Here is a 27,491-nt window from a genome sequence, read left to right as displayed (position 1 = left end):
ACGCAGATAAATTAATGCAAACAGTTATACTTTCATTGATTTTCTTTTTTTTAACAGAGTATTCAACTGCTACAGAAATTGACGTACAATGCAAGAATATTGCAAGCCAGTGCTAATATTGAAGACTTAATTTCTTTCTTAATGCTTCGCATGTAAGTTTCTTAAATGCAATAGTTAATTAAATCGGCAGTTGTAGGTATATTTATATCCCTGAATGTTTCAATTCAGTTATTCTGTGTACTTTAACCCTATGCAGTCTTGAGATGCATGGAAATATGTGACAACTGAGTTTAAATTTGGAGACATATTGGACTGTTTTCTAGAAGTTTAAACTAGGCTTTCTAGTTGGAAATGTTCCTGCCACACTAGTGCAAAAAAGAGAAGATACTTTATCCTTGTATATTAATCCCTGCTTTCCTTTGAGCATTCTCACGGTTACTATCAGTGTGGTCTATCACATATGAAGATTTTGAACATACAAAGCTTACCTAAAGCTTTAGAATAATACTTGATTGCTAAAATTCTTGCCATTCCTGCCATGAGAGTTTCAAGCATTATTTTATGCTCACCTTGGTGGGTAATCTTAAACTAGGAACTTCACCATATGTCCCCTAGATATTTGATTGTAGGGATTGCCTATTGGAAACATGTTACTGGATTTAAAATTTCCTGAAGAAGCAGAAGTTGAAGAAGCTTCTTGGATGAGAAGCGAAACATCTTCAAAGAAAAACAAGAAAGTCCAGTGGTCTCCTGAAAAAACACCTTTGTGACAACCATGACTTGGATGATTGAGATTCTCCATAGACAAATTCCAAGAAGGTTTTGAATCTCTACAGGTTATGAGACTGTGCCACAGAAATGCATTTTTGTTTGGTCAGCTGTTACTGCATAACATAATAGGATAACCCAAACAGTTATCCTGTAGAATATACAATAGGAGACAGTTGTCCTTGATGGTAGTATATAAGCAACCTATAGTTATTGTAGAAGTGGTTTGTCCTGAACATTTAGTAGAATAGATCTGCTAGTATTCAATGCATCCAAGTATCTTTCATAGTGAAGTGGTATTTATGAGAATGTAGCCAGCATTCACAAGTAGTTTTAGCACTTTACTGTTGACCACATAATTATAGGCAATCTCTTCTCAACCAGCTGTCAGTCGCCTTATTTTTCTCTTTTTATTGATTAATAAAGTAATTTGAATAGTTTAAATGCTGAATTTGGTATTTTTCTTTAATGTTACCTTAAATCACTAACATTTACATTCAGCTATATAAGCCTTAATAGATACAAATCTATGTATACACTAAAATTAATGTCTTCTATATTGTATAGCAAAGTGAATAAAGATTAACTTGTAAAATCAGTTTATTAGCAAATATTGAATTATGTGAAAATATTTAATGACTTTTTAAAAAATCTTCAGTCAGTCTACAGAAGATGAGTTAACTATACCATGCCTAGGACTTTTGGCAAATCTTTGTCGACATAATCTCACTGTTCAAACATATATCAAGTCATTGGTAAGAACTTTGCTTTATTGAAGTCTTTTTTAAAAATATATTACTTCCATAATTTAATAATTGGAAATCAAAGTACTTTTGGTCCAGTAAAACAAGAATTGGTCATAACAATTGCTTGCTCAATTTGTGAACTTTTATTTTTGTGTAATTTTTTTTGTTTTTTCTCATTCAATTTCATTGTGCAAAAATAGAGATATTTTATCTAAAGTGATTCTCCTTTGTTCAATCAACTTTTATTCTACTATTCTGTAGTTCCACTATGAAAGGATCAGATCCATCTTCATTATAATTAAATGGAATGTAGACATCTGTGACCACATATTTACATACAGTTAACGTTTCCTAATACATTTCCAATTGTGTTTACTTACTTACTTAAATGATTGTGTAAACTAAAATACCTCTTTGAAGTCTGTGAAGATCTGTGATTGAAATTGATCAAAGTTTAAACTGAGTTTTTCATAGTTAAGAGATCTCAGAATGTTGACCAGTATTAATGCTAAAAGAATGAGCATGTTTATTGTTATGAATGTTGAATGTTATATCTTATGACTACAAAGTCTGTAGGTTTTGTTCCTAAATAAGATTATCCACATAATTTGCTTAATTAAGTTATTTTTTTATAATTATACTGTAAATATAACTGTAATACTGATATGTATGTAGCAGTGCAGTATATTGTAGGTAGCATAGTGTTTTACAAATATGGCAGTCATATCCTATACATTATTTAGGTATATATATATTTAGGATTGTATAGTATTATTTGTCACTCTGATTATGTGCAACTTTTGTGCTTTGATGGGCAATTAAAATAGTTGCATGTTTAATCATTTTGACTAGATATTTCAATTGTAAGATTTTAAGGAGTACATTTTTCAACTAACGGAAAATTATTGTAATGCATATAATGCATTGAATTAGGCTGCACCTTTAATCTCTTTGCATTTTTAAAGGATTTTTTTTCTCTTTGTACTAGACGAATGTGAAAGGTTTTTATCGCACTCTGATCAGTTTCTTGGCCCACAGTAGTCTAACAATGGTTGTTTTTGCACTTTCAATATTATCAAGTCTTACATTAAATGAAGAAGTTGGAGAAAAGGTAAGCCTGACTCAGTTTAAAAGAAACTTATGCATAGTATTTATATATCTATCCCTTTATTTGCTATAGTTTCTACATCACTTAATTTCCAATGGCTCTAAGTAGCTTACCTTAAGAAACATTTTTTTTAAAAAAAGTTACAATATAATAACAATATCCCTTAACAACAATCCTATTAAGTGATGCCGTTGATCGGACAACCCAGAGCATTGCCTGGCAGAGCTTTGGAAAATTCTTTGGAATACCCTTTGGAAATCTTGGAGATCTAAATTGTGTGTTCTGGTTGGTTGACTAAATAAGTCCTTCTTCCCTAAAGAGAGTCTTGATGTGGGAAGTTCTAAAGATACAAGATAAGGATTTGCCTGTGACAAAGTATTGATACAAATACCCACAAACAGTACATATCTCATATATTGTAAGAAAAAAAAACAGGTGTAGTATTTGGAGTCCTAAATTAGGCTTGATAAATAGACTCCTAAATAAGACAACTTGAAGTTCCACAAGACCAAAAGTCTGATAGCCCCTTCCTTCCATTGAATGCAACTGACTTAAGCTATAGTGTAAAATTCATATGATTGTAAATCAGTTTTGTTTGTTTAGCTGTTTCATTCCAGAAATATTCACCAGACTTTCCAGTTAATATTTAATATCCTTGTGAATGGTGATGGAACACTAACAAGAAAATATTCTGTGGATCTGCTTATGGATCTCCTGAAGAATCCCAAGATTGCAGATTATCTTACCAAGTAGGCTTTACATAATAAATAATATTTTTTTTTTACATCCCTCTAATTATATATAAATACATTTTATATTTCCTGTGAATATTTTTCCTAGTTGATTCTTACTGAATGATTTCATTTGTTATATTTTTCCAATCTTTTCTTTGATTCTTTGGATCTTAAGATATGATTTGAATTCTATAATACTGTCCTATAGCTTTAATTTCTATTTAATGTAAGGTAATAAGGAATCATTCTCCGTCAGGATTTGTCAATAATCGGGCTAGATCGGGTTAGATCCAGCTAGTCTCTTCTAAAATTTTAATAAAAAAATATTGTGTATTGTGAAATACACCATTTTAGATGTGGGTCCTTTGTTTTAATTAAAGAAAAAGCTGTAACAGAATGAGCTGTTACGGTCATCCTCCTTTCAGACTTTTTATCTTGCTGATAAGTGTCTCAAATATTTTTTATTCTACTCCATTAACAGATTAATGTACAGCTTTGGTTTTCATTTACCAAATGTGAACATGCTTGATTTTTGCTCAAGGCACTAATGAACAGCCAGCCTAATTCTACTATTCTGAGAATTGTGGAATTAACAGAATAAGAGGAAGTCTCTGGCTATATGTATACATACCTGTGTTTCCCCGAAAATAAGACCCGATCTTATAATTTTTTTTGCTACCAAAAAAGGCACCAGGTCTTTTTTTGGGGGAGGGGGGGGTGTCATTCACTGATTCACCTCACTTGCGTGTGTCGCCCCCGGCCTCATTTTCGCTATCAGCCCTTCAGGAACTACTTCTGCAGTCGCAGAAGAAGTGGGCTGGCAAGGCAGGTGTCGGGGTGTGCGAGGCCTGGCTGCAATTGTCCGAAGGTAAGTAGGTCAGCTTCATCCCCCATCCCCACCCTAGCTTAATTTTTACCCGCCTCACCCCGCCCCATGCATCCCGGAGTGGGATGGTCTTAATTAGGGCTTATTTTTGGTGTAGGGCTTACATAGGATGCATATGTAAAAATCAATTTAGGGCTTATTTTTGGTCTAGGTCTTTTTGGGGGGCAAACACGATAGTTTTCAATTTATGATTGGCTGGAAAATGGCAGCAACAAAGCAGTTTGATTTATTTTACTAATGTTCTAGTGCTACAGAATGTTTCAGAGCTCACGTTAGCAAAGCAAAGCAAGCCTCTCGATTGTTGGGCTCCACAGGGCAATCCCACAAGCGGCTGTCATTTTCCAAGTGGACTCTTCTGGGATCTAACCATATAACCGCACAAGCTAATCCTGAATGCAGCCACTCTGAAAATGACAGCCACTTGTGGGATTGCAGCAAGCACAGTCAGGAACGAAAATCTTTCTTTTGCTTTGCTAATGTGAACGAAGCAAAGCAAGGCACTCTATTACTGGGATCACACTGCAGTCCCCTAAGGGGCTATCAGTTCTGGAACAGCTGCTTCAGGGATCATGCCACACAGCCACAAGCATGTATCCAGCATGCTACTGTGTACATGCTGGGAGAGAGGCTGTTGCACTGCATAAGTGCATGTAAGCTGGAAAGAGGCCACTTTGGCGCAAGCACGCTATTCAATGCAATCTTGTATTTCATAGTGGGTGTCTTCGGGGGGGGGAAGAGCAAGAGCAACACCCAACCTTGCCTTCCAGCTTCCCCATTAACTTCGTGGAAAATAGCAATGAAGTTGCAAATGGTGATTATGTGACCACAGGATTCTGCAACTGTTATAAGTGTGAGTCAGTTGTCAAGCATCCAGATCAGGATCAGAAAACTGCTGGTATCATGGGCAGAAGTTCAAGAAACAGACATAGTAAAGTGTGTGTTTGATAAATCCCTTACCAAATAATTTTTATTTTTGCTTATCAAAATTTTCATAATTTCAACATTTTTTAAACTCCTTTTTTCCTTCAAAACTATAGGTATGAACATTTTACATCTTGTCTTAATCAGGTGATAGGCCTCCTTCATGGAAGAGATTCTGATTCTTCAGCAAAGGTACTTTCTAGATGCACAATAATATGTTAGTGTGTGTGAAGAGAAGTAATTTTTTATATTGGCGAAATGCAGTAAACCACAATAATAAAAGTTACATCAGTGAATCTATATAACATCTACAAAATCTACATAATTCAAATGTTTAAAGTAAGTTTAATATTAATGAAGAAAAATAAACTAATAAAAACAAACATGTAATATCAATTTATGATTAATCTTAAATCAATAATCTTAACTCTATTAAGATTAATCTTAAATTATTAATCTTAACGCCTAGACCATGTAGAAACATATTACGCCATTTCTCATTTTTAGAATACAAAATGTTTCAAAAGTTAATAACAAATATACAATATAACTTGCATCCATTCCTTAACATCAGGAAAACAAGTTTTCCATTTACATACATTTATAAAGCCTTGATAAAATTAAATCTCTCCTTAAAGTTCCCAATTTCATATTTTAGAAAATAGTTCAAACTATTTCTCCACTTTTTGGAACGTTCTCTTGGACCTTACTCTCCTGGCTTTTCAGAAATATCTGAAGACCTGGCTCTGCTGACTTTCTTGGAGCTCACAGACAAGCATGCAGCCATGGAACTAGTTAGGCCTCCCTTCATCTTTTTAATTTTAATTATTTTAATCCTGTTTTTTCTCCTAATATAAATGTATACAAACTTTACACTTTTATATTTTAATTGTACATTGCCCAGAGTTGCTCTGTGATGGAGATGGGCAGTTCCTAATTTTGATAGACAGACAGACAGATAGACAGACTAAAATAATTAAATAAAATAAACAAAACAAAACAAAACAATGAAAGAGCCAGCTTAGTGTGGTGGTTAAGACATTAAACTAAAAACAAGATGATCATGAGTTTTAGTCCTGCTTTAGGTATGAAGCCAAGCTGGGGTGGCCTTGGACCATTCATGGTCTCAGCCCTAGGAAACAGGCAACAACATGCTGGGACCTGTCCAGACGGTTGCCAGGAGTGTCTACCCCCCGCCCCCCAAGTTCAACTATAGTATAATTTTACTATCTCCCTGCCTATGCTAACGTGAAATAAAAAAAGAACTGCATAAAAAGAGCTCTGTTGTTTAGACACACACACACACAAAGAAAGAATTAACATTCAATTTTTAAAAAAATATTCTTTAATCAAACAATATTTTCTGATGAATTAACTTCATTCATCAATCATATTTTATATTTCTTAAAACTTGAAACCACTGATTTTCCAAGATTTGGGTATACATTTATTTACATAGCTGCCTTTCAGTTCCTTAACTATTTCAGTTCTTTGTCCACCCAGTTATTAAATTTAATATGATAGCTTTTCTAGATAGCTGTCTTTTGGATGCCTAAGTCACATTTTTCTACTCACTGTCCCTCTAAATTAGCTCCTTTTCTATGTCATCAGTGCTATCGTCGGTTATCCTCTCTGCAGATTTTCCTTTCTGGTTTTACTTGTTCCAGGTGAATCCTTCATTGCATATTTCTTCTTCCTCTAGTAATTCCCCCTTTTCTTCTTCAACTGCTTCGGTCATATTGTTCCTTTACAATACAAGTAGCAGTTCCATTTCACAGAAACTGACAGCATCAACCAAAATCTCCTCTGCTTGACAAAATTGGTTGGATGGAAATTATGGAAGGGTCAGGCATCAATGATTCTTCGAATAATAGCATCCTTGTATTGATAAGGGAAAGGAATTATTTTCAGTAATTGAATATCAGAAGAGTGGTTTATTTTTCTATGTCCCTTTGTAATTCTTCCCCTTTGTATGCTTGTGTAGACTTTCCATCCTTCTGATTGCTTTTTATTTGTGTCTGACCCCCCTCTGTGTGAATCAGTATGTGTCTGTGTGTCTTTTTGTGCCCTTTCCTATCTGTTTCATTTTCTGTGCCCGTGATCTATAACAGCCGTTTTGTGTTCTGTGTAACTGTTCTAGACTGTTCATGTCTATCACTTTGCTCTTCTTTCTGATTTTAAAAAAGCAACTGAAAATGTAGATAGTAAAAAAACTATCAACTTTTTCTTACAGGCCACAATACCCTAAGAGCCTGTTGGTTATTTGTCACACTTTCACAGATTCATTTGCTCACACAGCATCTTCTCGATAAATCCCCAAACATGAACTCCTGGAATAGTCAGATGCAATCCAAAATGATTAATGCTATGTTATGTCTTGAGATAAACTACACCTTCTTGAAGAGATTGTTTGCTATTTTTTTTAAAAAAAAAATATTAAACGTACATTTTCAATGCTGTAAAACTGCTTAAAATACTGAATGAAATGAACAATTTGATTATTTTTTTATTTTTTAAAGTAGTATCTTAAAGCAATAGTGTGCTTCAGCAATAAAGCTTTGTGTCATAAATCTGAAATTGTAAATATTAGTGTAAACGTTATTCTAATAATTCTTGTGTTTCTCTTAGATATTAGAATTGCTACTTGCATTTTGTTCAGTGACACAACTCCGTCATATTGTACGACAAGCAGTACTGGAACCAAATGTAGCAGTCTCTGCAAGTACAAGACTTGCAACTCGTGCTAAGAATTCTGACTCATCTATTGTTTTAGTACATTGGTCAAACCAGCCACTGGAAGTATCTGAAAAGTGTTCAAATCTTGCTTTGGAGCTATTCAGGGAGCTATTTGAGGTAATGGATTCAATGTGTTTTGGCTGTCGTGTTGGGTTACTTCTAGTTTTTTGTAGGAGGAATGTTTATGGTAGCAAAAAAAAATTATCAAGGAATCTGGTAATAGTTATTTTTACTAATAAATTTTTAGTAAAGCTTTTAAGCTTTAAAAGCAAAAGCTTTTGTGAACTTCAACTCACTTCATCAGATGCAAGGAGAAGCTAGTCTGATACCAGATTTAAATTAAAATGGCAGGGAAGGATGGGGAAGACAATTTTGTTATATAGATGCATGTGAGACAGATTACAGATTATAGCTTCCCAGAGTCTTCTTGAGTGGTGCAGGAGCTACCTAGATAATAATGATGATCATTGCGAGTAGCAATTATAATGTATTAAAAATGTATTTATTAAAACCTTTTTAAGATTGCCTGACACCTTTTGAAATATGAGTTCACCAATCTCTCTTAGTATCATTTTTTTAAGATAGTCACTGTAACAGAGTGTCCTGGGAGATTAAAACACTCTATTATTTTGTCCTGATTTTGAGTTCTGATGTCCAAATTATGTTTATTTGTATGAAGTTTGTCTTGTTTATTCTACATAGAATCAGAAGGACATTGTTGGCATTTGATCACATAAGAGGAAGAATATATGAAGGGCACTTTTTAACCCGTGTGTGTACTTGTTAGGCCTACAAAGTAATAAAACATTTATATAAATGAACATTTAAAAATATTTAGGCAAAAACTAAAGTTCTTACAAATTTTCTTATTTTAAAAAATCTTTTATTTTTTACCCCTGAGGAAGTGCCTACCTCCTACAATTTTGTAAGTTCTTGTAATAAAATAACTCATTAATTATTATTTCATATTTTAAAAAGGGAAAGATTCTCAAGTTTGTGTTTATGGAAATCAGATCAACAATTAACAGTGATATTTTTGTAAAACTGGTTAAAAATTAGGCTATTTAAGCTAATATGTCTAAACTATAACCCTTTTAAAACTACAAACAAGAATAAAATTAAGGTCAAATCAAATTGATATAAAATTTTGTGGTTGGATTGCATTTTTAAAAATAAATTGGACTCCACAAAGTTTGGTGTATTTTTTAATTGTTTTAATGTCATTAAATTGATAATATTTCTGTTATAGGATGTTATTGATGCAGGCAATAGTGCAACTGCTGAACGCTTTGTGGAGCTTCTTTTGCCCATTCTTCTCGACCATCTTCATTTTCCTGACCACATACTAGAAGATCTGTTGGCAAAGAAAAAATGTGAACGAATGATCAAGACTATTGATATCTTGATAAATATCCTTCTTGCAAATTTTTGTTATTGAAGATTGTGAGAAAATCATGCATTTGAAATAAGATACATTCATTTTAATTACATAAAGCTTAAAAACAAATTCTCTATTGGATAACAATGCAAAAAAGAAAAAAAATTAAGACAAAATAGAGACACTCACCTAGATAATTTTAAAACAGATTAGGACAGTTAAACCTTTTAAAAAAATGTTTAAACATTTTTCTTAGTGTTTTATATAGGAGATGCATATATAATAATGCATCAATAATTGACAATAACTAACAGCAGATTTCTTGATACTTACTTTCCTTTTAGTGTGGATTTTTGTTGCATGACACCTTATATATCAGCAGAAATATTTGCCACTATAAATTTATAATATTCAACAGAAATTAAGAAAAATTAGACTATAATAAAATTATTATATCGTTGGCCACCCCAACGATGCCCTTGAAGTGATGTCCCAGTGCCTGGAGGCTGTACGGATCTGGATGGGGAGGAACAGGCTCAAGCTCAACCCTTCCAAGACTGAGTGGCTGTGGCTCCCGGCATCCCGATATAGTCAGTTGACTCCATCACTGACTATTGGGGGCGAGTCATTGGCCCCCACAGAGAGGGCTCGCAATCTGGGAGTCCTCCTGGATATGCAGCTGTCCTTGGAGGAACATCTGACGGCTGTAACCAGGGGGACCTTTTGTCAGGTTCGCCTGATTCGCCAGTTGCGGCCCTTTCTTGATCGGGATTCCCTGTGCACAGTCACTCACGCCCTCGTCACCTCTCGCCTTGACTACTGCAACGCTCTCTACATGGGGCTCCCCTTGAGGAGCACCCGGAGGCTCCAGCTGGTCCAGAACGCAGCAGCGCGGGTAGTGACGGGAGCAGCATGGCGCTCCCATGTAACACCGCTCCTGCGCGAGCTGCACTGGCTCCCAGTTGTCTTCCGGGTGCGCTTCAAGGTGTTGGTTATCACCTTTAAAGCGCTCCATGGCATAGGGCCTAGCTATCTTCGAGACCGCCTGCTGCTACCAACGACCTCCCATCGACCCGTGCGCTCCCACAGAGAGGGCCTCCTCGGGGTGCCATCAGCCAGACAATGTAGGCTGGTGACCCCCAGGGGGAGAGCCTTCTCTGTGGCGGCTCCCACCCTCTGGAATCAGCTCCCCCTAGAGATAAGGAGAATCCAAGACCTCAGTGCCTTCCGTCGCGCCCTTAAAACCCATTTATTTAAACAAGCTGGGCTGGCTTAAGATGAAATTTTTAACTGTTTTTAAATGTTTTAAACGTTTTTAATTGGTAAATGAGTTTTAATTGGGCCAAATTTATATATCTTTTAATTGTTTTTAATATTTGTTCTGCATGTTTTTTAATCTGGCTGTACACCGCCCTGAGTCCTCAGGGAGAAGGGCGGTATAGAAATCCAATATAAAAAAAAAAAGTTATTATTTGACTTATTTGGGAAATTGTGGTAAAATACAGAAGAGCATTCTTCATTTGCCAGTTATTGTGGGCATTACTTGAAGATTCCACAAGTTTTTAACAAGTTACTTTGAATTAGCTTTATTTTCCTGTTTAGACTTTCATTTTGCATCACTAGAGAGTTTTACTTACAGGCATCCTCGCTTACTGATCACAACTGAGACCAGCAGTTCTGTCACTAAATGCCATGATGGCTAACTAAAAAAATCAGGGGACTTACAACTTTGCATCTGCTTTTGACATTAAGCAAATTTCTGCAGTCATCAAGCAAGATATCGTGGAATAGCAACTTGCAATTTCCCTTCCATGTTCTCCATGAATTCTGCTTGTTAGAAGCGGGTTGTGAAGCATGTAAATAACACTCATGTGACTGTAGATGCTACAATGTAAAGGTTGATTGCAAAACTATTTTTTCCCCTAACCAGAAGAGAATATATGTAGCTCAATGTTGAACTGTGAAGCCATTGATGTTTCTGAGTTTGGTTGTTTGCTTGCAGATGATGTATGGAGTTTGCTTCCTATTTTTTCCCTGTTAATATAAAAGCTTCTAGTATTGCCTTCCAGTATTAGTGGATATGTGATTTTTCTCCTTTGTAGTTTCTTGGGTATTTTCTTTGGATGGTTTGTCTGATGTTAATTCCTCCTTTCTTTTTCTCCAACCATCAAAACTTTGAGAGGTTGTTAAACAAAGCAATCAGTAAGTGAGGAATATTAACACTATTCGTTAGTGAATTTGACCATAAACTGAATATTTCAGAAAAACAAAATCCTTAACAGAATGTACCTCTTTGTGCAGATGATATGCTGAAAATGCATGTCATTAAAGTTTTAACAGCTAGCAAGTGTGCTACTTTAATAGAACACCAATTTACTTCTAGTGGAATTGATTTTAGTTTTGGGACAAAATTTATGGACTGTGAATTGAGGTAAGCACAACCTATTGTTTTTATCATTCTTTTTTATTTTTTCCAACCCATAACTTTTTATTTCAAAAGAATAAATTGAAATTTTGTGGGGACTAATCCCTATTATTATGAGCCGTGGTGGCTCAGTAGTTAGAATGCAGTACTGCAGTCCTCTTATGCTGACTGCTGGCTGACTGCAATTTGGCAGTTTGAATCTCACCAGACTCAAGATTGACTCAGCCTTCCATCCTTCTGAGGTCGGTAAAATGAGGACCCAGATTGTTGGGGGCAATATGCTGATTCTGTCAATCGCTTAGATAGGGCTGTGAAGCGATATATAAGTGCTATTGCTATTATATTTTTGTGAAGCATTTACAGCTAACAAACTTTCCCTAAAATGCATAGCCTGTGGTTCTATTTTAGCTGGACTTTAATGTATAAATATGTGATTGCAATAATTCAACAATTACTGTTTTTTAACTTTGCCATTCTTTTTTCATTAAGTTAAAAACAAAGTTTTTCAGAGTACTATTGAATCATAAATGGCTCTTATTATAAGCATAACATTTTACACTCCAGATTTTAGAACAGTGTTGACAAACCTTTCCGGCACCAAGTGCCAAAATGGGAGTGTGCACGCACCAGAAACCAGAAAAGCAAATGACCTGGTCTTCTGGTTTCTGGCGCGCACGCGCGCACGGAGACCAGCTATCAAGTGTGCATGCGCCAGCTCCGCCCTGTCTTTCAGGGGTCTTCACGTCTCCCTGCCCACACCCTGGTCCCCATTAGGGTGGCAGGACATCCCCACTGATGACCGGGTTCCACAGCCCCGGACAGGGAAAGTTAGGCAGGGAATACTGCCTTCCTCCGCTAGAAAGCCGGAGCCCCTTCCTGGCCTCAGAGGTAAGGGGCATTGGCATTCCCGGGGCTCGGCTTGGGGGGCCAGCAGGATTGGAGAGCCAATGCAGCCCCCCCTTATCCCTCAGCAGCGTCTTCCCACTTCCTGGCAGGCCCAGCTCTTACCTCTTGGCAGTATCTCCATTTTGCTTTCTCCTCTGGCCCTCCTGGGGCAGCTCGCCTCCCCGACAGGCGCTCCTCCTTTTCCTCCTGGCTGCTCCAGCATCCTGGCTGGAAGTGGCAGTGCGAGAACCGCTGCCACCCCCTCGCAGGAGCAGCAGGCGGGGTGGCCGGCTACCCAGCCAACAAACGCTGCCCCTTGGACCTGAGCCAGCCAGGTGCTCTGGACTGCGGACGTGGATCAGTGACATAGGCTGTAGGGCTGGGGCTGCGCAAGAAGCCCGCTTGGGCAGGGAGGGAGGAAAGCCCCAACCCGCCCGCCCGGGCCAGCAGTTCAAATTCTACCTTATTTTGCCCCAAACCATGTCTTTATTTTTTTTAACCTTCCTGATAACTACAGATGGAAAGCATATATCCTTATGCCATTACTTGCTGCCTTGTAAAAGTAATTATTTTAATTTTGAATGCTTATTCATTATAAAATGTTCTCTTAACATTTTTAGCAAACTTGCTGCTGATCTAATCTTAAAAACACTGGATCTGATGAGTAAGCTTAAGCAGCTGGTTCCTAACATGGAAGTCAGTTTTTACAAAGTTCTTCAGGTACAAAGTTTTAAATATTTATATTAATCACTCTAAAAATGATACTGATCATTTTCAGTGACTATTAGACTTATCAAACAAACCTCCATAGCCTTTAAAAACATAAGTATCACCTGGGGAGATGAAAAAGGGCTGGAAGGAAGGTGATGCCAAAAATTTATCACTTGTACTGTTTGTGCAAAACCCTGTGCAAACCACTGCTGGCTGTTTTGAAAAAGAAAGGTTTTTTTAAACTAACAAGTGCTCTATATCTAGGACCAACGCTTGGTTACCCCTTTGGCTTTTGCTTTAACATCAGACCACAGGGAACAAGTTCAAGCAGGACTTAGAATATTATTTGAAGCAGCCCCATTGCCAGATTTTCCTGCCATAGTGTAAGTTTCCTATTGTTTCTTTTAAAAAAAATTCTGTCTTTCATAAAAATGTTTTTGAAAATCTACCTTGAGACCCTGCCATTATTTCACATTCTGATCTTATTTTATAAGACACACAGTTTCCCACTGATATCGCCTTTTGTGTGTGATGCTTTTTTTAGGCTTGGTGAAAGTATTGCAGCCAATAATGCTTACAGACAACAGGAATCTGAGCATGTCTCTAAAAGAGGTCACCTGCAGGCATCCATGACTTCTGTAAATTCAGTAAAGTCCTCTAATGTTTGCCATCCCAATGATGGTGATGCTGCAACTTTCAACATTCAGGACCTGATTCACAAACTCCAAACTGGCTTGGAGGTTAGTGCTTTTAACACAAACATGAAAACATTTTTGTCTTGATATAAAATTAAACTGCAATACAGTGTAATTCAGTGTGGAACTTGAATCTACAGTACTCAGAAATTTGGACAAATTCCACTAAATATCTGAGCAAAGGAAATGAAGTAAATTGATTTTGTAAGACAATAAATATGAAGCCTTGTTCATAATTATGGTGCCTTAAAATCGGTATACTATAGAATCAATTAATATGGAAATAAGTGGATTTTCATTTGTTCTGTTTTGATACACATTAGTTATAGGAGCACAGAAAAATTTTTGTAATATTTAAATAATTATATTAATACCATTAATACCTAGGTCATGTATAATGTCACTTTGTGAACAGAACTTGTGTAGTCATTCCTCATATCAAGTTTTTTATTTGTCCATATAGGTACAATTTTGAATTAAGATTTGCATATTGCTTTAGCTTATATTATGAACATTTCCAACAGATGAAGGAATCAGTCACAGACATCAGGGTATCTGAAATAATAGAAGTATATGAACAGAAACTGTCTGCATTGGCAGTGAGTATATTTAGTAAGACTTTTATTCATGTGTATGCTCTGAATGTGCAGTTCATTTTGCAATAATTTTCTTTTTAGTCCAAGGAAACTAGGTTGCAGGACCTTTTGGAAGCAAAGGCATTAGCTCTTTCTCAAGCTGATAGACTTATTGCCCAGTATCGTTGCCAGAGAGCTCAAGCTGAATCTGAGGTGGGTAAAGCAGAATTATCATATAAGGATTCATTTATTACTTACATCTGTCAATACAAAATTGCTCATGTAATCTGCCTTGCTTTGTATTTGAAAATAAACCATAGATTATATATTTCACTTACTTGGCACTATCCTTTTATGATTGTAGATGTTTGTACATCTGCAAATTATGCTTTAAAGGGTAATTTGCTGTCTGGGTTCTTGAAATTTAAAAGCCTTAAGTGCTGGTTTAGTATTAGCATGGTTCATTGGTCTAGTGTCCTAACATTTCATTCACACAATGGAACTGTCATTTTGCACAAATTCCAAAAGGCTAGGACGCTTGCTTCAATACTGAAGGATACAGAAAGAAAAAATGAAGATCTGGAGTCACTATTGAAAGCCCAGCAGACAGAATCTGAACGTGCACAAAGTGATATTGAACAACTATTTCAGCATAATCGGAAACTGCAAACAATAGCAGAAGAATATGAGATACTGAAAAGATCTTCCATTGATCTGCTTCAAAAGTAAGATATAAGCCTGCTAAGCATTTTTCCATAGGAAAAAAAGAGAGATTGCACTCAGACTATATATATAATTGTTTATATCATCAAAAAGGATAAATATAGAGATTTTATTTTTATTGACAAATAGAATTTGTAGGCTCTATAATTAAAGGAACATTGCTATGTGTCCAACCAATCCAGTTATATCTAGCATTATAAATATTTTGCTTAAAGAACAATATTGGATCCTTCTGGTATATGACCAATTTCAATAAAATTATTTTATCTTAGATAAAGTAACTAGTGTAGTTATATATATATAAAACTGTCGCATTCACGACAAACCATTTTATACCAAATTTATATTTTGCTGATAAAAAAATAAAGGGAGACTAGTATAGATCTATTTCAAGCGTTTTAGCTTTCATCAGCTAGCCATACCCTGCTTGACTGCTTGAGGGCTCCTGGATTGGAGATGAAAGGCGAAAGGGAGCAGAATGCCCCCTCCCACGTGTTGGGGTAGACCAGGTGTCTCGATAGAAAAACACTTAATATTTCCCCTGGCTCAAGCTGATGAAGGGAGGAGAACTTGTGGCTCAGAAGGTTAATTCAACTGCCTAACATGCAGGAAGCCCAAGTTCGAATCCGAGTAAGGGTATGGCTAGCTGATGAAAGCTAAAAAGGTTGAAATAGATCTATACTAGTCTCCCTTTTTTCTTTATCAGCAAAATATAAATTTTATATATATATATATATATATATATATATATATATATATATATATATATATATATATATATATATATATATATATATATATATATATATATATATATATATAAATTTCAGAAGCATCCACATAAGACCCCCACATAGGATTGAAAAAGTATTTTGCCATGGAACCCATGTGAACTTAATTTGATACTTATAGGTAGCCCTTGGCTTACAATCATTCGTTCAGTGACTATTCAAAATTACCATGGTGTTAAATGAAGGCATTACAACTGATCCCTGAAGTTGTACCTGTGGAGAGCCTCCACCTTACATGTTTGCAGTTTGGACACTGATCTCTTGGGGGCTGACTGGAAAAGCTCCATTCCAAAATCCAAGCAGGATTATGGCATGGGGCATTTTCAACCAGCCTCTAGATCCAGATCCAGATCCAGATCTTGTCTCTTCAGGCTGCCTCAAAAAGCTTCATGCTAAAACCTGAGCAGAATTTTCAGCCACAGAATGTAAATGCTTCAGAAGCCTCTTGATTCTGGGACTAAACATCCAAGTGGTTCTGAAGCCCTTGAAGACTCCCTAACACTTCCATGCAGTCTCTTGCAGCAAGGCCTGGGGCTTGCAGCTTCCTTCTGGCTCTCCCCCCTACATTGATTGTGTGAAGCTGGCAGGAAGTTGCCTCACCTAAGAACTGGGACATTCACTTAATGATGGCAGCCAGGATTACCTTTATTGTCATTGCTGTGCAAAGTAGTTTGCACTCTTCTTAGTGATGGCAATCCTGATTCCAATTGCCCTAATACATCTAGGACTACCTGTAAATGCCAACAATTCCTCAGTGGGATAAATTCAGCTCACTGCATGGGCTGAAAAAAGGCTGTCTAGGAAAGAGGTTTCTACTCTTCAAACAGTGTTGGTTGAAATTTATCAGATATTGCAAAAGTTAGATAGTAAAGGCATATAGATTTTCTCAAATATTTTAAATGTAAATGCAATACCTAGCTGTTGCTGAGCTTTTAAATAAAGCATTAATACAAAATTTGGACAAATTTGAAGTTTTTAGAAGCCAACAGCTAAATTGAACCCTTTGCTAATCTTTTTCTACATAGGTATGAGAAAGAAAGTTATTTCATAAGATCATATTACTCATTTGTGAAAACAACAATAACTTTTGGCTAGCAAACTGCAAAGTTAGGTCTTAATGTTTCTTAGTTGTGGGAACTTTTTTATCATACCCTCAAATAGGTAAAGCAAAGTGATAGAAATAGAAGCAATTGAAACCACAAATTTTGCAAAAATCTTTTCCCCAAAATAAAAAAAACAAAACGAAGAATGAACAAAACTCTAAGACAGAAAATGCCTGATTGAAGCAATGTAAAGAACATCTTAAGAGTTTACAAGGTTGTTGGAAATTGAGAAGTATCTTGATGAATAGCTTGTTTATCTGTAGATCTCAAAATACAATTTGTATAAGTATAAGTAAAAATTAACTGCAGATGTTACATGTTTCTTTTTGATAGATCAGATTCTGTTGTCTCTTATTACTAGAAAATAAGTCTATTGCTTATTCAAAAATCATATTTATATTTCATGCAAGCTGCATAGATCTTAAAGATTTGTCATGCAATTAATTGGTGACAAGATTTTTTTAAAAAAAATGTGTATTCTCTAATCAGAATTCCTTATGGAATATGTTTCAGTGCGGAAAATTGAATTGAAAGTGGTAAACACACAATTCCAAACACAGAGAAAGAGGATAAATGTTTTGAATTTGATAGGAGGTTCTAATATATACCAATATAAAACTATTTGTAGCTCAGGGTTAAACTAAGATTTTGTTGCACTGATGATATTACCTAGTTGGGTGATGAAACATTTGCAAGAAAACAACCAAACTCAGAGAGCACAAGGACCGCACACTCTAATATATGTTATCAAATATTACATTATGAAAATTGCATAGCATTCATTCCTTTTAATAGTAATAATTTGAACATTTTAGGCATGAAACTATTGAAAAGCAGTATAACAATCTGCAGGGAATGTGTAATTCACTGAATAAACAACTTGAGACCCTTAAAAGACTGAATGAATCGTTGAAGCAACAGAATGAAAAGTAAGTTAAGTTTTTTTGTAAAGTTTAAAGAAAGCTACATTTAAATTAAATGGTTTTGTTGAAAGAAAAGTTGTGTAGTATTTTTTTTATCAAACAGCCATGATAAAGATTATTCAATAATTGGGGGAAAATGATTATTAGTCAAATTAAAATTATTTTTAAATAAAAATATTTTTGAATTTATTTCCTGTTGCTAAGATTCCCGTTTATATTGTTGTATGACTTTGACATTATATGTCTATTCCAATTGTACTATCTACTTTTTTTCTCACTTGTCACCCACCCAACTTCAACTTTTTATCTTATTCATTTTTTTTTCTTAACTCCTGTTTTCAACATTGTTAAATGACATGAAAAGTTTCATTTGGGCCTGGGGTGCTTCTCCCTGTTGAAGGTACATCATATGAAAATAAACTTTGATAACCCGTAAGGATGTTGTTGGTATACATAGCTACAGTATGATACAATATGATACAGCATATCACTATTTTTCATATTTATGAAAAATTAATATGTGAAATCTAATATTTATGCTTACAATTTCAGAACCGTTGTTCAGCTTCTTGAAACAGAAGAACATAGAAAAGAATTGAACAAACAGATCCAAGAAAAAGATGGACAAATATCAAGTTAGTACTTATAAATGTATCGGCTTTTTCATATATACTGTTCATAAAGAAAGGGTAAAAAAAATATTGCATATTTGTTGGGTTCTTCATGCTCCCTTAGCTTGGCTATTTTTTTGGAGGCATTTCATTGCCTGGCTGTTTATATCATTACAAAGCTGTAAAGCTGCAATTCTATGTTCCCTTTTAAGACATCCCAAAGACAAGCAGTATTTCAAAACCCTGTTTTCTAAGTTGTGCAGAAGAATCTGCCTCTAATGCCTCTGGTATAAAGCATACAAGTCCTGCTCCTTCATTTTAAAAAGCCAAGCAAAAAAATTAGACAAGCTGAATCCTAGTCTGCTCCCCAAACAGGCAGGAAACTATTTTATTTCAAGCATTATTAATGCTAGTGAAAAAACCTAGAAAAGCAAATGTTTTTAAAAATAAAATGCTATTCCTTATCTTCTGCCCTGACAACAGAAGACCATAATCCCTTAGAGCCTAGGAGAAGAAAATTCTTCTACTTTTAATTTGCTCCGTTCTGCTCCTTTTCTTTACTGTATTTGTCAATGGTCAGTATTACACACGTTGCACCCTGGTTCAGGATATATTTAAATGCTAACTTAATTAATGGGACCCTTGAATTGTTTTGCTTTTGAAATTGTACCTATACTCTGGATCAAATCCAAGATTCCTGGTTGCCTGGGCTATCTTGCCAATTTGGCTAAGAACTAAGTAGAGGAGTGAATGATCTTTAACTTCCATAACCCATGAAAAGGGTTGCTAATATTCAGATTAATCTCTCTGTATATGGAGCTTCTCTCTGTTGACCTTTTAGTTAGATGTGGCAGCTGGTACACTTAAAATGACTCAAGGTAGAGCAGAGGCCTGCCAAAGGAAACTGCTAATGCCACCGCCACATAAGATAGGGCATTCTGCCCTCCATACCTGAGTGCCCACCACCAGGGCAGGATCCTGCCATTCCTACCTCCTACTACTAGATTTCACCACCCCTGAGATGTTTAGGATCTGGGTTTTGCCTAATTTAATTTAAACTGTTTATAGGCCACCTGCTTATGTTTGACAAACAACATATTCCATGACAGCTAGTCCTTGAGTTACAACAATTCATTTAGTGACTATTCAACAGCACTGAACAAAGTGATTTATGACAGTTTTTCACACTTACGACTATAATAGTGTTTGGTCACATTGTCATGTGATCCAAATTCAGACTCTTGGCAACTGAGTCATATATGACCTTCTGACAAGCAAAGTCAACAGGGAAGCCAGATTCACTTAACAACTGTGTTACTAATTTAACAAGTGCAGTAATTCACTTAACAACTGTGGAAAGAAAAGTCATAAAATGGGGCAAAACTCCCTTAGCAACAGAAATTTTGAGCTAAATTGTGATCGTAAGTCGAGGACTACCTGTACGTGGACTCACAATTAAAGGCTAAGAAAAACCTTTGTCAAACAGTAACTGTAATGCCGAAAGTGCAAGATATTTTCATTGGTGATGAATATAAACAGAAATATCAGTACACAAATCACAGCACAGATTTTTAACAATACATGACAATACTTTCTTCATTTGGCCAAATAACAGATCTCTCATCATGCGTTAGAAACAGTAATTGTTATAGCCAGATATATTGAGAAAACATGGCTGTGCTAATTAAAGTAAGTTGCTGAATTAACTAATACAAGCAGTTTCTGTTGTTCAGAATAAATTATTTATATGTAAGGCAAATTAGGCAAAAAAAAAATATGTGAGTTCATATGTTCCACTGAGCTGGAATGTGATTTCTTTGGATTTGGTTTAGTGTCACCTGTCATTTTGGTTTATTAAAGAAGCCATGGTTAAGTGAGTTGTGGCTAAATGCAATATTAAATTTAGGTATTACACTTTGTTTCTTAAAATCCCCATTTCAAGTATGCAGTAAGCTGAAAAATGCATCTTTATTAAGACAAATGCTGAGGACTGTAAAATGTGAGTGGTCAATGTTCAGCAGATGGCAGTGCTGCACAATTCATGCAATGATGGTTGTGGGAAAGTATTAGAGTCCAAAAGTTTTGGAGTAAACCACTTTGGGGAAAAAACACTTTTTTCTTACATATTTTTCAAAAGATTTACAACAGAAGATAAAAGTTCAAGAAGAAAAACTAAAAGCCAAACAGAAGGAAAAAATAGATATGGAGGACAAAATGGACATTCTTAGAAAAGAGCTAAGTAAAACTGAACAGGCAAGAAAAGAACTGAGTATTAAGGTAAGTTATTTATTTAGGATTATTTGTGTGCTGCCATTTCTTGTGATTCTAGGGAACATAGAAAAAATTCATTGTTGGTATGTATACATATTGAGCAAATATGTATAAAATTAAAAATGAATAGAGGTTGCAAATATATCTAGAGATATATTGAATTAAATGAGATACACTTGAGTAAATTAGGATACAATTTCGAGATACAATTTCGAGTCATTTTAAGAGTCATAAAAATAATAGACATTAAACAATTTACATCCATATATAGTGCCTTAGAAACCTAATCTGAGATATATATGTATGTGGGTATATTTCTTTTTAAGTTGATTATTTCTAATAATCAGGGAAACATGAATTTTCTTAAATGTTTATATTTAAAAGACTAAAGGTTTTATTTGTGATTGTTGATTTATGATTTATTGGTTTTGTGGTTGTACGTTGCCCAGAGTTGCTTAAGGTAGGTAGCCATATAATTTTTTTAAATAAATAAATAACATTTAGACTTTCATTTCAAACCTTTGTATATAAGGTAGGGAATCAGTTAAGCTTTTTCTGATTTTAAATTACAACTGGTTTGATTTTATTCTGATCCAAACTACACCAGATACATCACTGTTTAAACAACTTTGGTATGGTAATAGTGTGCACTGGTGATAAAGTAATCTGTAGTATGACTTCACTGTTATTTGAATTTACAGAAAGCACAACCTGGGTCAAAGCTTTTTTTCTTCTTCTGTCTCTTTATGTATATTAAATTGATTTTCTGAAATTCGGATGATTATAATTTATTAATTGAAATGTCATCCAAAATATACTTAGCACAATCAATAATTAATAACCCAACCACTTCAAAATATGCTTTATGGGTTATTGTCTAATTGCCAACTGGTTTGTCAGTTTAGATGTTCTAAGTAATTGCTGTTACCTATAGTGTGGAACTTATTGGAATTTGATTTCACCCAATGTGAACAGAGAATGCATATTTGCATGTTTGTTAGCTATATTAAATAGTGTATAATATGTATTTTCAGGCATCTTCTTTGGAAGTTCAGAAGTCACAGTTGGAAGGACGATTAGAAGAAAAGGAGGCTTTAATCAAGCTTCAGCAAGAAGAATTAAACAAACATTCTCATATGATTGCAATGATTCATAGCTTAAGTGGTGGTAAACTAAATGCAGAAACAGTGAATCTCAGTTTGTAGAGCAGATTTTCCAAATATGCAATTAATGTTATTTTATGTTTTGTTATGAAAAACATTTTAGGTAACTTTCCTTGAAGATATTGTGGCTTTTATAAATAGTAGGCTACATTCTATTCATTTTGACACTAATATCTATATCACTATTGGTTGCCTTGTTTATGAATTTAACAAGGACTAGATATAATTTTAGAAAAGATAAGTAAAAAAACATTTGATGCCCAAACTATCAACTGATAGGTTTACTTAAGTTAGTAATTCTACTCTTAAACTGATTTTACAAAAGCTTTCATTTCCTTGTATACAAAATGTTGTAGCTGAAATCTTGCTGGTTAATCTATATATTCAAAATGAAAGTATGCAAATATATATATATCTTTTATGTAGAAAAACATTTTAAGTCTTATATTGCAATACAGATATACGTTAATGAATTGTACATTTAAAAGAGGTCTGAATTTCCCCAAAAAAACAGAATAGAAGCTCAGTTTTCATATCTGGTGTAAATATCAAATAATTCTATTCATAGTTTTTCAGATTTAGAGATTTCTGAAGTTAATAGTCACAGGTTGTTTTTGTTCCTTTTAAAAATCTACAAGTTTTCTAGTATTTATTACAAACCTATTTTTTGCTGAAGGTAGACAAAGATAGTGTATATTTTTAAACTATTGCATGAATATGTTTTAAAATAATGAACTTTCAACAACTATGTGTAGTTTAAAAATCAACTTACAACATATAGGGCAAGGACATATTTTCCTATTGTACTTTATATATCTGTCCTCTTTAATGATATAATGAAACCTGATTATGTTTGGAGACACTGAAACTCCAAAACAATTAGTATTAATTCCACTTAAGAGGGTAGTGATCATATGCCAACATTTCAACAAATACCTTTACATTTTAAATTCTATGTGTCAGTCTTCCTCTTTAACTATGTGCAATTGATGCTGTCAATTATATTTTTGAAAGCTATTCTCTCCAACTTGGAAGTGGTATTTGACATTTAAATGAAGTATTTATTACGGACTCTAGTGGTCTTTTTATATTTTTGTTGTAATTGCCATAATTTGTCTCTGGAAAATGAAATAAATAACATTGAAGTTATGCATGGATCTTTGATTGATGAAAACTGGTTTACTTTTTTCTTCCAATTTATCTTGACTTGGAACTTGCATGAGCAGTTCATAATTAGTTCCACAGTCAGCCCCTTGCCATTCTTTCCTATAATAACTGAGGTCTTCCATATTTTTCTTTTCCATCAAAAAAACTGTTTGTGTATTCAATCTAATGATGCCATGTATGATGTACTGTATTGTTCATTTTGTTTGTTGGAAGCCTGTTAGTAATGAAAAACACTGGATTGGGGAAAATTGGTATACCATTCTCTTACTCCATTTCGATTTGTTACATCATGCTTTTCCAGCTAGGTTGTTCTCCTGAATATTTCCAACTTTGGCATTCCAAACTGCAACCACAAGCAGCACAGAGTGCTTGCATATATTGTCAATTTCAGATTCAACTTGAGCAGATAACCTGTCAATCCTCTCCTCTGTAACAATGGTTGAGGCATAAAATTAGTTAATCATCATTAACTAAGATTTGTCTGCAAAGTCTAATTGATATTATTTATTCACTGTTTGCTTTGTACCCATATTTATTTATTTATTTATTTATTTATTTATTTATTTATTTATTTATTTATTTATTTATTTATTTATTTATTTATTTATTTATTTATTTATTTATTTATTTATTTATTTATTTATTTATTTATTTATTTATTTATTTATTGAATTTCTATACCGCCCTTCTCCCGAAGGACTCGGGGCGGTGAACAGATTAAGATTTCATATACATTTAATTTTTTTTAAAAAAAAAAACAGTAAATAATAAATTGAGTCAACTTGGTGTATCTGCTAAGATCTTGGCATAGAATTTAGATGTTTATGCTAGCCCTGCTTGTTGAAACAGAAAGGTCTTCAGGGCACGTCGGAAAGTGCGAAGATATATTGCCCTTTTAAAAATTTTTTGATTTATATGCCGCCCTTCTCCAGAGACTCAGGGCGGCTTATAATGAGTTAAGCAATAGCCTTCATACTTTTGTATATTTTATACAAAGTCAGCTTATTGCCCTCACAAACCGGGTCCTCATTTTACCTACAATATCATTGCCCTTACAATATCATTCCTGATTATGAAAGCAATGCCATTCCTGTGTGTCTTATATAGTAAGAAGTATGATCTTTTGGCTGAAAGTGTCCAGTTCCAGCCTATCTAATTAGCTAATGCCTAAGATGTTAATGTATGCCCAATTTATACATTTCTGTGCTGATTTTTCTCATGTTCCTGATTTTTACATTCCATGTTTCTACTGTATTTCTGCCTGTGCAGTTTCAGATTTTATTATACTGCAATATGGGCAACTAGATGTTCCAGAGGCTTTAATCCAGTGGTGAAATTTAAATTCTTTTACTACCGGTTCTGTGGGTGTGGCTTGGTAGGCGTGGTGTGGTGTGTGGCTTGGTGGGCGTGGCAGGGGAAGGATACTGCAAAATCTCCATTCCCAACCCACTCCTGGGGGAAAGATATTGCAAAGTCTCCATTCCCACCCCACTCTGGGGCCAGCCAGAGGTGGTATTTGCTGATTCTCCGAACTACTCAAAATTTCCGCTGCCGGTTCTCCGAACTGCTCAAAATTTCTCCTACCAGTTCTCAGAACCTGTCAGAACCTGCTGGATTTCACCCCTGCGTTAATCTCACCGTGTCATAAACACCTTTAGTACTCTGATAAATCCTCAGCTTTTCTTCAGTAGTATGTCAAGCATGTTCAGCAAATTTATTTAAGAACATTTATATGGCCACCCAACTCACTCTCAGTGACTCCAGATGGCTTGCAAGGATAAAAACCCAATATAAAAACAATAAAAGCAATAACACCACCACTCCAACTACAACAATCAAAAAAGCCATTTGATAGACTCCATCCCACTTTGTGTCCCCAGGCCTGTTGGCAAAACCAGATATCCAGGCCTTGTGAAAGATTGTCAAAGTGAGGACCAAATTTATCTCTAGGAAGGATGTTCCACAGGGAGCCACTACAGACAAAAGCCTTGGCCCCACTAGATGGACCTCCTTAGGAGACAATCTATTGTATATATAATGTATAAATACCGTACAACAGTGCATGCTAGGATGATGAAAAAAATTTACACACCTAAGCTCCATTTGTCAAGTGGAGATGGTAACATAAGTTTCCATTAAAGAATGACAAAAACTGCTCTTCCCAAACGTCATCAAGAATTAGTTTCACTAATAGCCAACAAGATAGTAGTTCTGTTTGGTGTGGCCTGTAAAAGGAATAAGCATAATTGTTTCCACAATAAAACTTTATAAATGGCTCTGGCAGATCTTGCATATGGCAATTTAAATGTCAAAGTTTCCAATGTTCTCTATGAAAATATTAGTTTTCAATGAGCCCTTTTTCATATTTTGAGAACAGATATTTAATTGTGTGGTGCTGCCATCTGCATTCAGAGAGCAAATGATTCAGCATATACATACAGTTTCACATACCATCTGTTGGGAACACCTTAAACCAAATGCATCTCTTGCAGGAGATTGTATTAGCTGTGGAGGCAGCTGTGAGAACTGAGAAGAAGCAACTGTTTGAAGGTTTTCCTGAACGCTCTGAATCACATTATGCCCTTTGAATCTGGATCTCTGAACAAGTTTAATATGAAACTCTTGGAATCTTCACTTGTGCCTGGTTGATCACAAAAAACAGTAATTGATAGAAACTAGCTATCTAAATAATAAAGGCTTAAGGAAAATGTCTTTGGAAATGTTTAATAATAAAAACAACAAGGAAATGGCAAGAATAAGAATAAACACATAAGGAAATGGCAAGTTTTTAACCTGATTTCCTCAAAATCATGTAATAAATGTTACTGATTTGTTCAAAAACTTATAAAGAGCTCCTGACTGAAGTTTTCAAAGCTGTTTTCTCAGTCTGAAAGCCAGTAACTAGATAATTAAACTATTGTTTCTTCCTGACTAATTAATACTAATTAATGAGATGGACATTATTTATGAGAATCAATAGGCACAGGATATAACCAGACAAGGCTTCCTTATTTAAGACCCATTTTTTTCACTAATGGTAATATAACAGAAATATAAAGCAAATTCATGACACTTCCTTTAAAACCAGTAGCAATTACTTATGATTCTGTTTCAAAGTTACAGCTGCTGCAGTGCCCTCACAATCATTCACCCCTATGACTTTTTGCAGGTGTGTCACAGCACTCCCTGCCTCTCTCCCTCTACCTCATATCCTGCTCACCAAGACCCTGCGGGCCTTGGGCCTATTCCCCACACTCCTGGCATCCATTGCATACTTACTTCTTGAAGATCTCTCGACCTCATATTGGGAAGGTCAGGGCACACGTTGCTGGACCACGTGACTGCCTCCCAGAAGTGGCCATCATTTTCAGTGCACCCACAATTCCTTGCAGGCATTTCCAAATGTCAGTTGCTTCTGCAAAGCCACGATAAGCATATCAAAATGACCGCTTTCACAAGGATACTGCATTAGCTAGGAATGAATTGCTTTGTTTTGCTGCTTGCATGCAATTCTGCATAGGACTGCAGAATTGCAGGTGTGCTAATAATGATGCCACTTCCAGGAAGCAGCCATGTAGCCCAGTGCCATCTGTCCTGTACTCCAACATGAGGTCAGGTAAATAAGAAGGAATGGGTAGAGCCTAGTGGGGTGGGAATCAAGCCTAAGGCCTGTGGAGATTCAGTGGAAGAAGGAAAAACCTGTGGGGACCGAAGGGCTGGAAAAAAAACATGGGATATCTTATGGGTAGAGGATAATTTGGGAGGTCTGGGGGAGGCAGGCCTATGCCTGTGTTAGATTTCTAAAGACCTCACCCGCCAGTGAGACTGCCTGTGAACTCCACTTAACAACCCACATTTTCATTTAACGGCTGCCTCAAGAAGAGCAGGGGCTGGGGATTATTAAGTGGCACCATCTCACTTAACAGCCATCATCACTTGCAACCATAATGGGCACGCTCCATTATGATCATATCTTGAGAGCTACCAAAATTCCAGAATTCTGGCTGGACATGTAATCACAGTAGTTCTAGAGTATCACAAATGTCCTAGATATAAACTGGAAAAAGATTAGTCTCCCATATTTTCTTGAAAAAATTGAGGTCAGGGCAGTTTGGAATGAAAACTTGGGAAGAAGGTTGTTGTTTGTCTGTGAAGGTTAACTGAACAATGC

General features: G+C 35.3%; 1 protein-coding gene and 2 long non-coding RNA genes across 3 annotated transcripts in view; 1 reads left to right on the top strand and 2 right to left on the bottom strand.

Annotated features, from left to right (window-relative positions):
• Positions 1–23,302, top strand: part of CIP2A (cellular inhibitor of PP2A) — a 31,864-nt gene extending 8,562 nt beyond the window's left edge. Inside the window, exons 4-21 of the mRNA XM_034413090.3 lie at positions 58–152; positions 1,427–1,523; positions 2,503–2,625; positions 3,226–3,371; positions 5,280–5,355; positions 7,792–8,016; positions 9,149–9,308; positions 11,567–11,708; positions 13,208–13,307; positions 13,563–13,681; positions 13,843–14,038; positions 14,518–14,592; positions 14,671–14,781; positions 15,097–15,293; positions 18,001–18,114; positions 18,661–18,743; positions 20,857–20,996; positions 22,025–23,302. Coding sequence (XP_034268981.2) covers positions 58–152; positions 1,427–1,523; positions 2,503–2,625; positions 3,226–3,371; positions 5,280–5,355; positions 7,792–8,016; positions 9,149–9,308; positions 11,567–11,708; positions 13,208–13,307; positions 13,563–13,681; positions 13,843–14,038; positions 14,518–14,592; positions 14,671–14,781; positions 15,097–15,293; positions 18,001–18,114; positions 18,661–18,743; positions 20,857–20,996; positions 22,025–22,195 — 2,370 coding nt within the window. The 3' untranslated portion in view covers positions 22,196–23,302. The remainder of the gene's footprint in view (positions 1–57; positions 153–1,426; positions 1,524–2,502; positions 2,626–3,225; positions 3,372–5,279; positions 5,356–7,791; positions 8,017–9,148; positions 9,309–11,566; positions 11,709–13,207; positions 13,308–13,562; positions 13,682–13,842; positions 14,039–14,517; positions 14,593–14,670; positions 14,782–15,096; positions 15,294–18,000; positions 18,115–18,660; positions 18,744–20,856; positions 20,997–22,024) is intronic.
• Positions 14,598–23,659, bottom strand: LOC148113324 (uncharacterized). The gene is made up of 3 exons (XR_015734421.1): positions 23,578–23,659; positions 18,653–18,673; positions 14,598–14,776 (listed from the first exon to the last, which is right to left on the bottom strand). It is a non-coding gene; the product is annotated as an uncharacterized LOC148113324 (long non-coding RNA).
• A 1,753-nt stretch (positions 23,660–25,412) lies between these two features.
• LOC117663185 (uncharacterized) lies at positions 25,413–27,269 on the bottom strand. Its single transcript, XR_004590642.3, has 3 exons — positions 26,600–27,269; positions 25,772–25,961; positions 25,413–25,545 (listed from the first exon to the last, which is right to left on the bottom strand). It is a non-coding gene; the product is annotated as an uncharacterized LOC117663185 (long non-coding RNA).
• Between the last annotated feature and the right edge of the window lie 222 nt (positions 27,270–27,491).

Source organism: Pantherophis guttatus, chromosome 5 (genome assembly GCF_059756535.1).
Source record: "Pantherophis guttatus breed Tessera chromosome 5, ASM5975653v1, whole genome shotgun sequence".
In the NCBI taxonomy this organism is placed as follows: domain Eukaryota; kingdom Metazoa; phylum Chordata; class Lepidosauria; order Squamata; family Colubridae; genus Pantherophis; species Pantherophis guttatus.
Note: the sequence above shows the minus strand (reverse complement) of the source record. Positions and strands in the feature narration are given on the sequence as shown.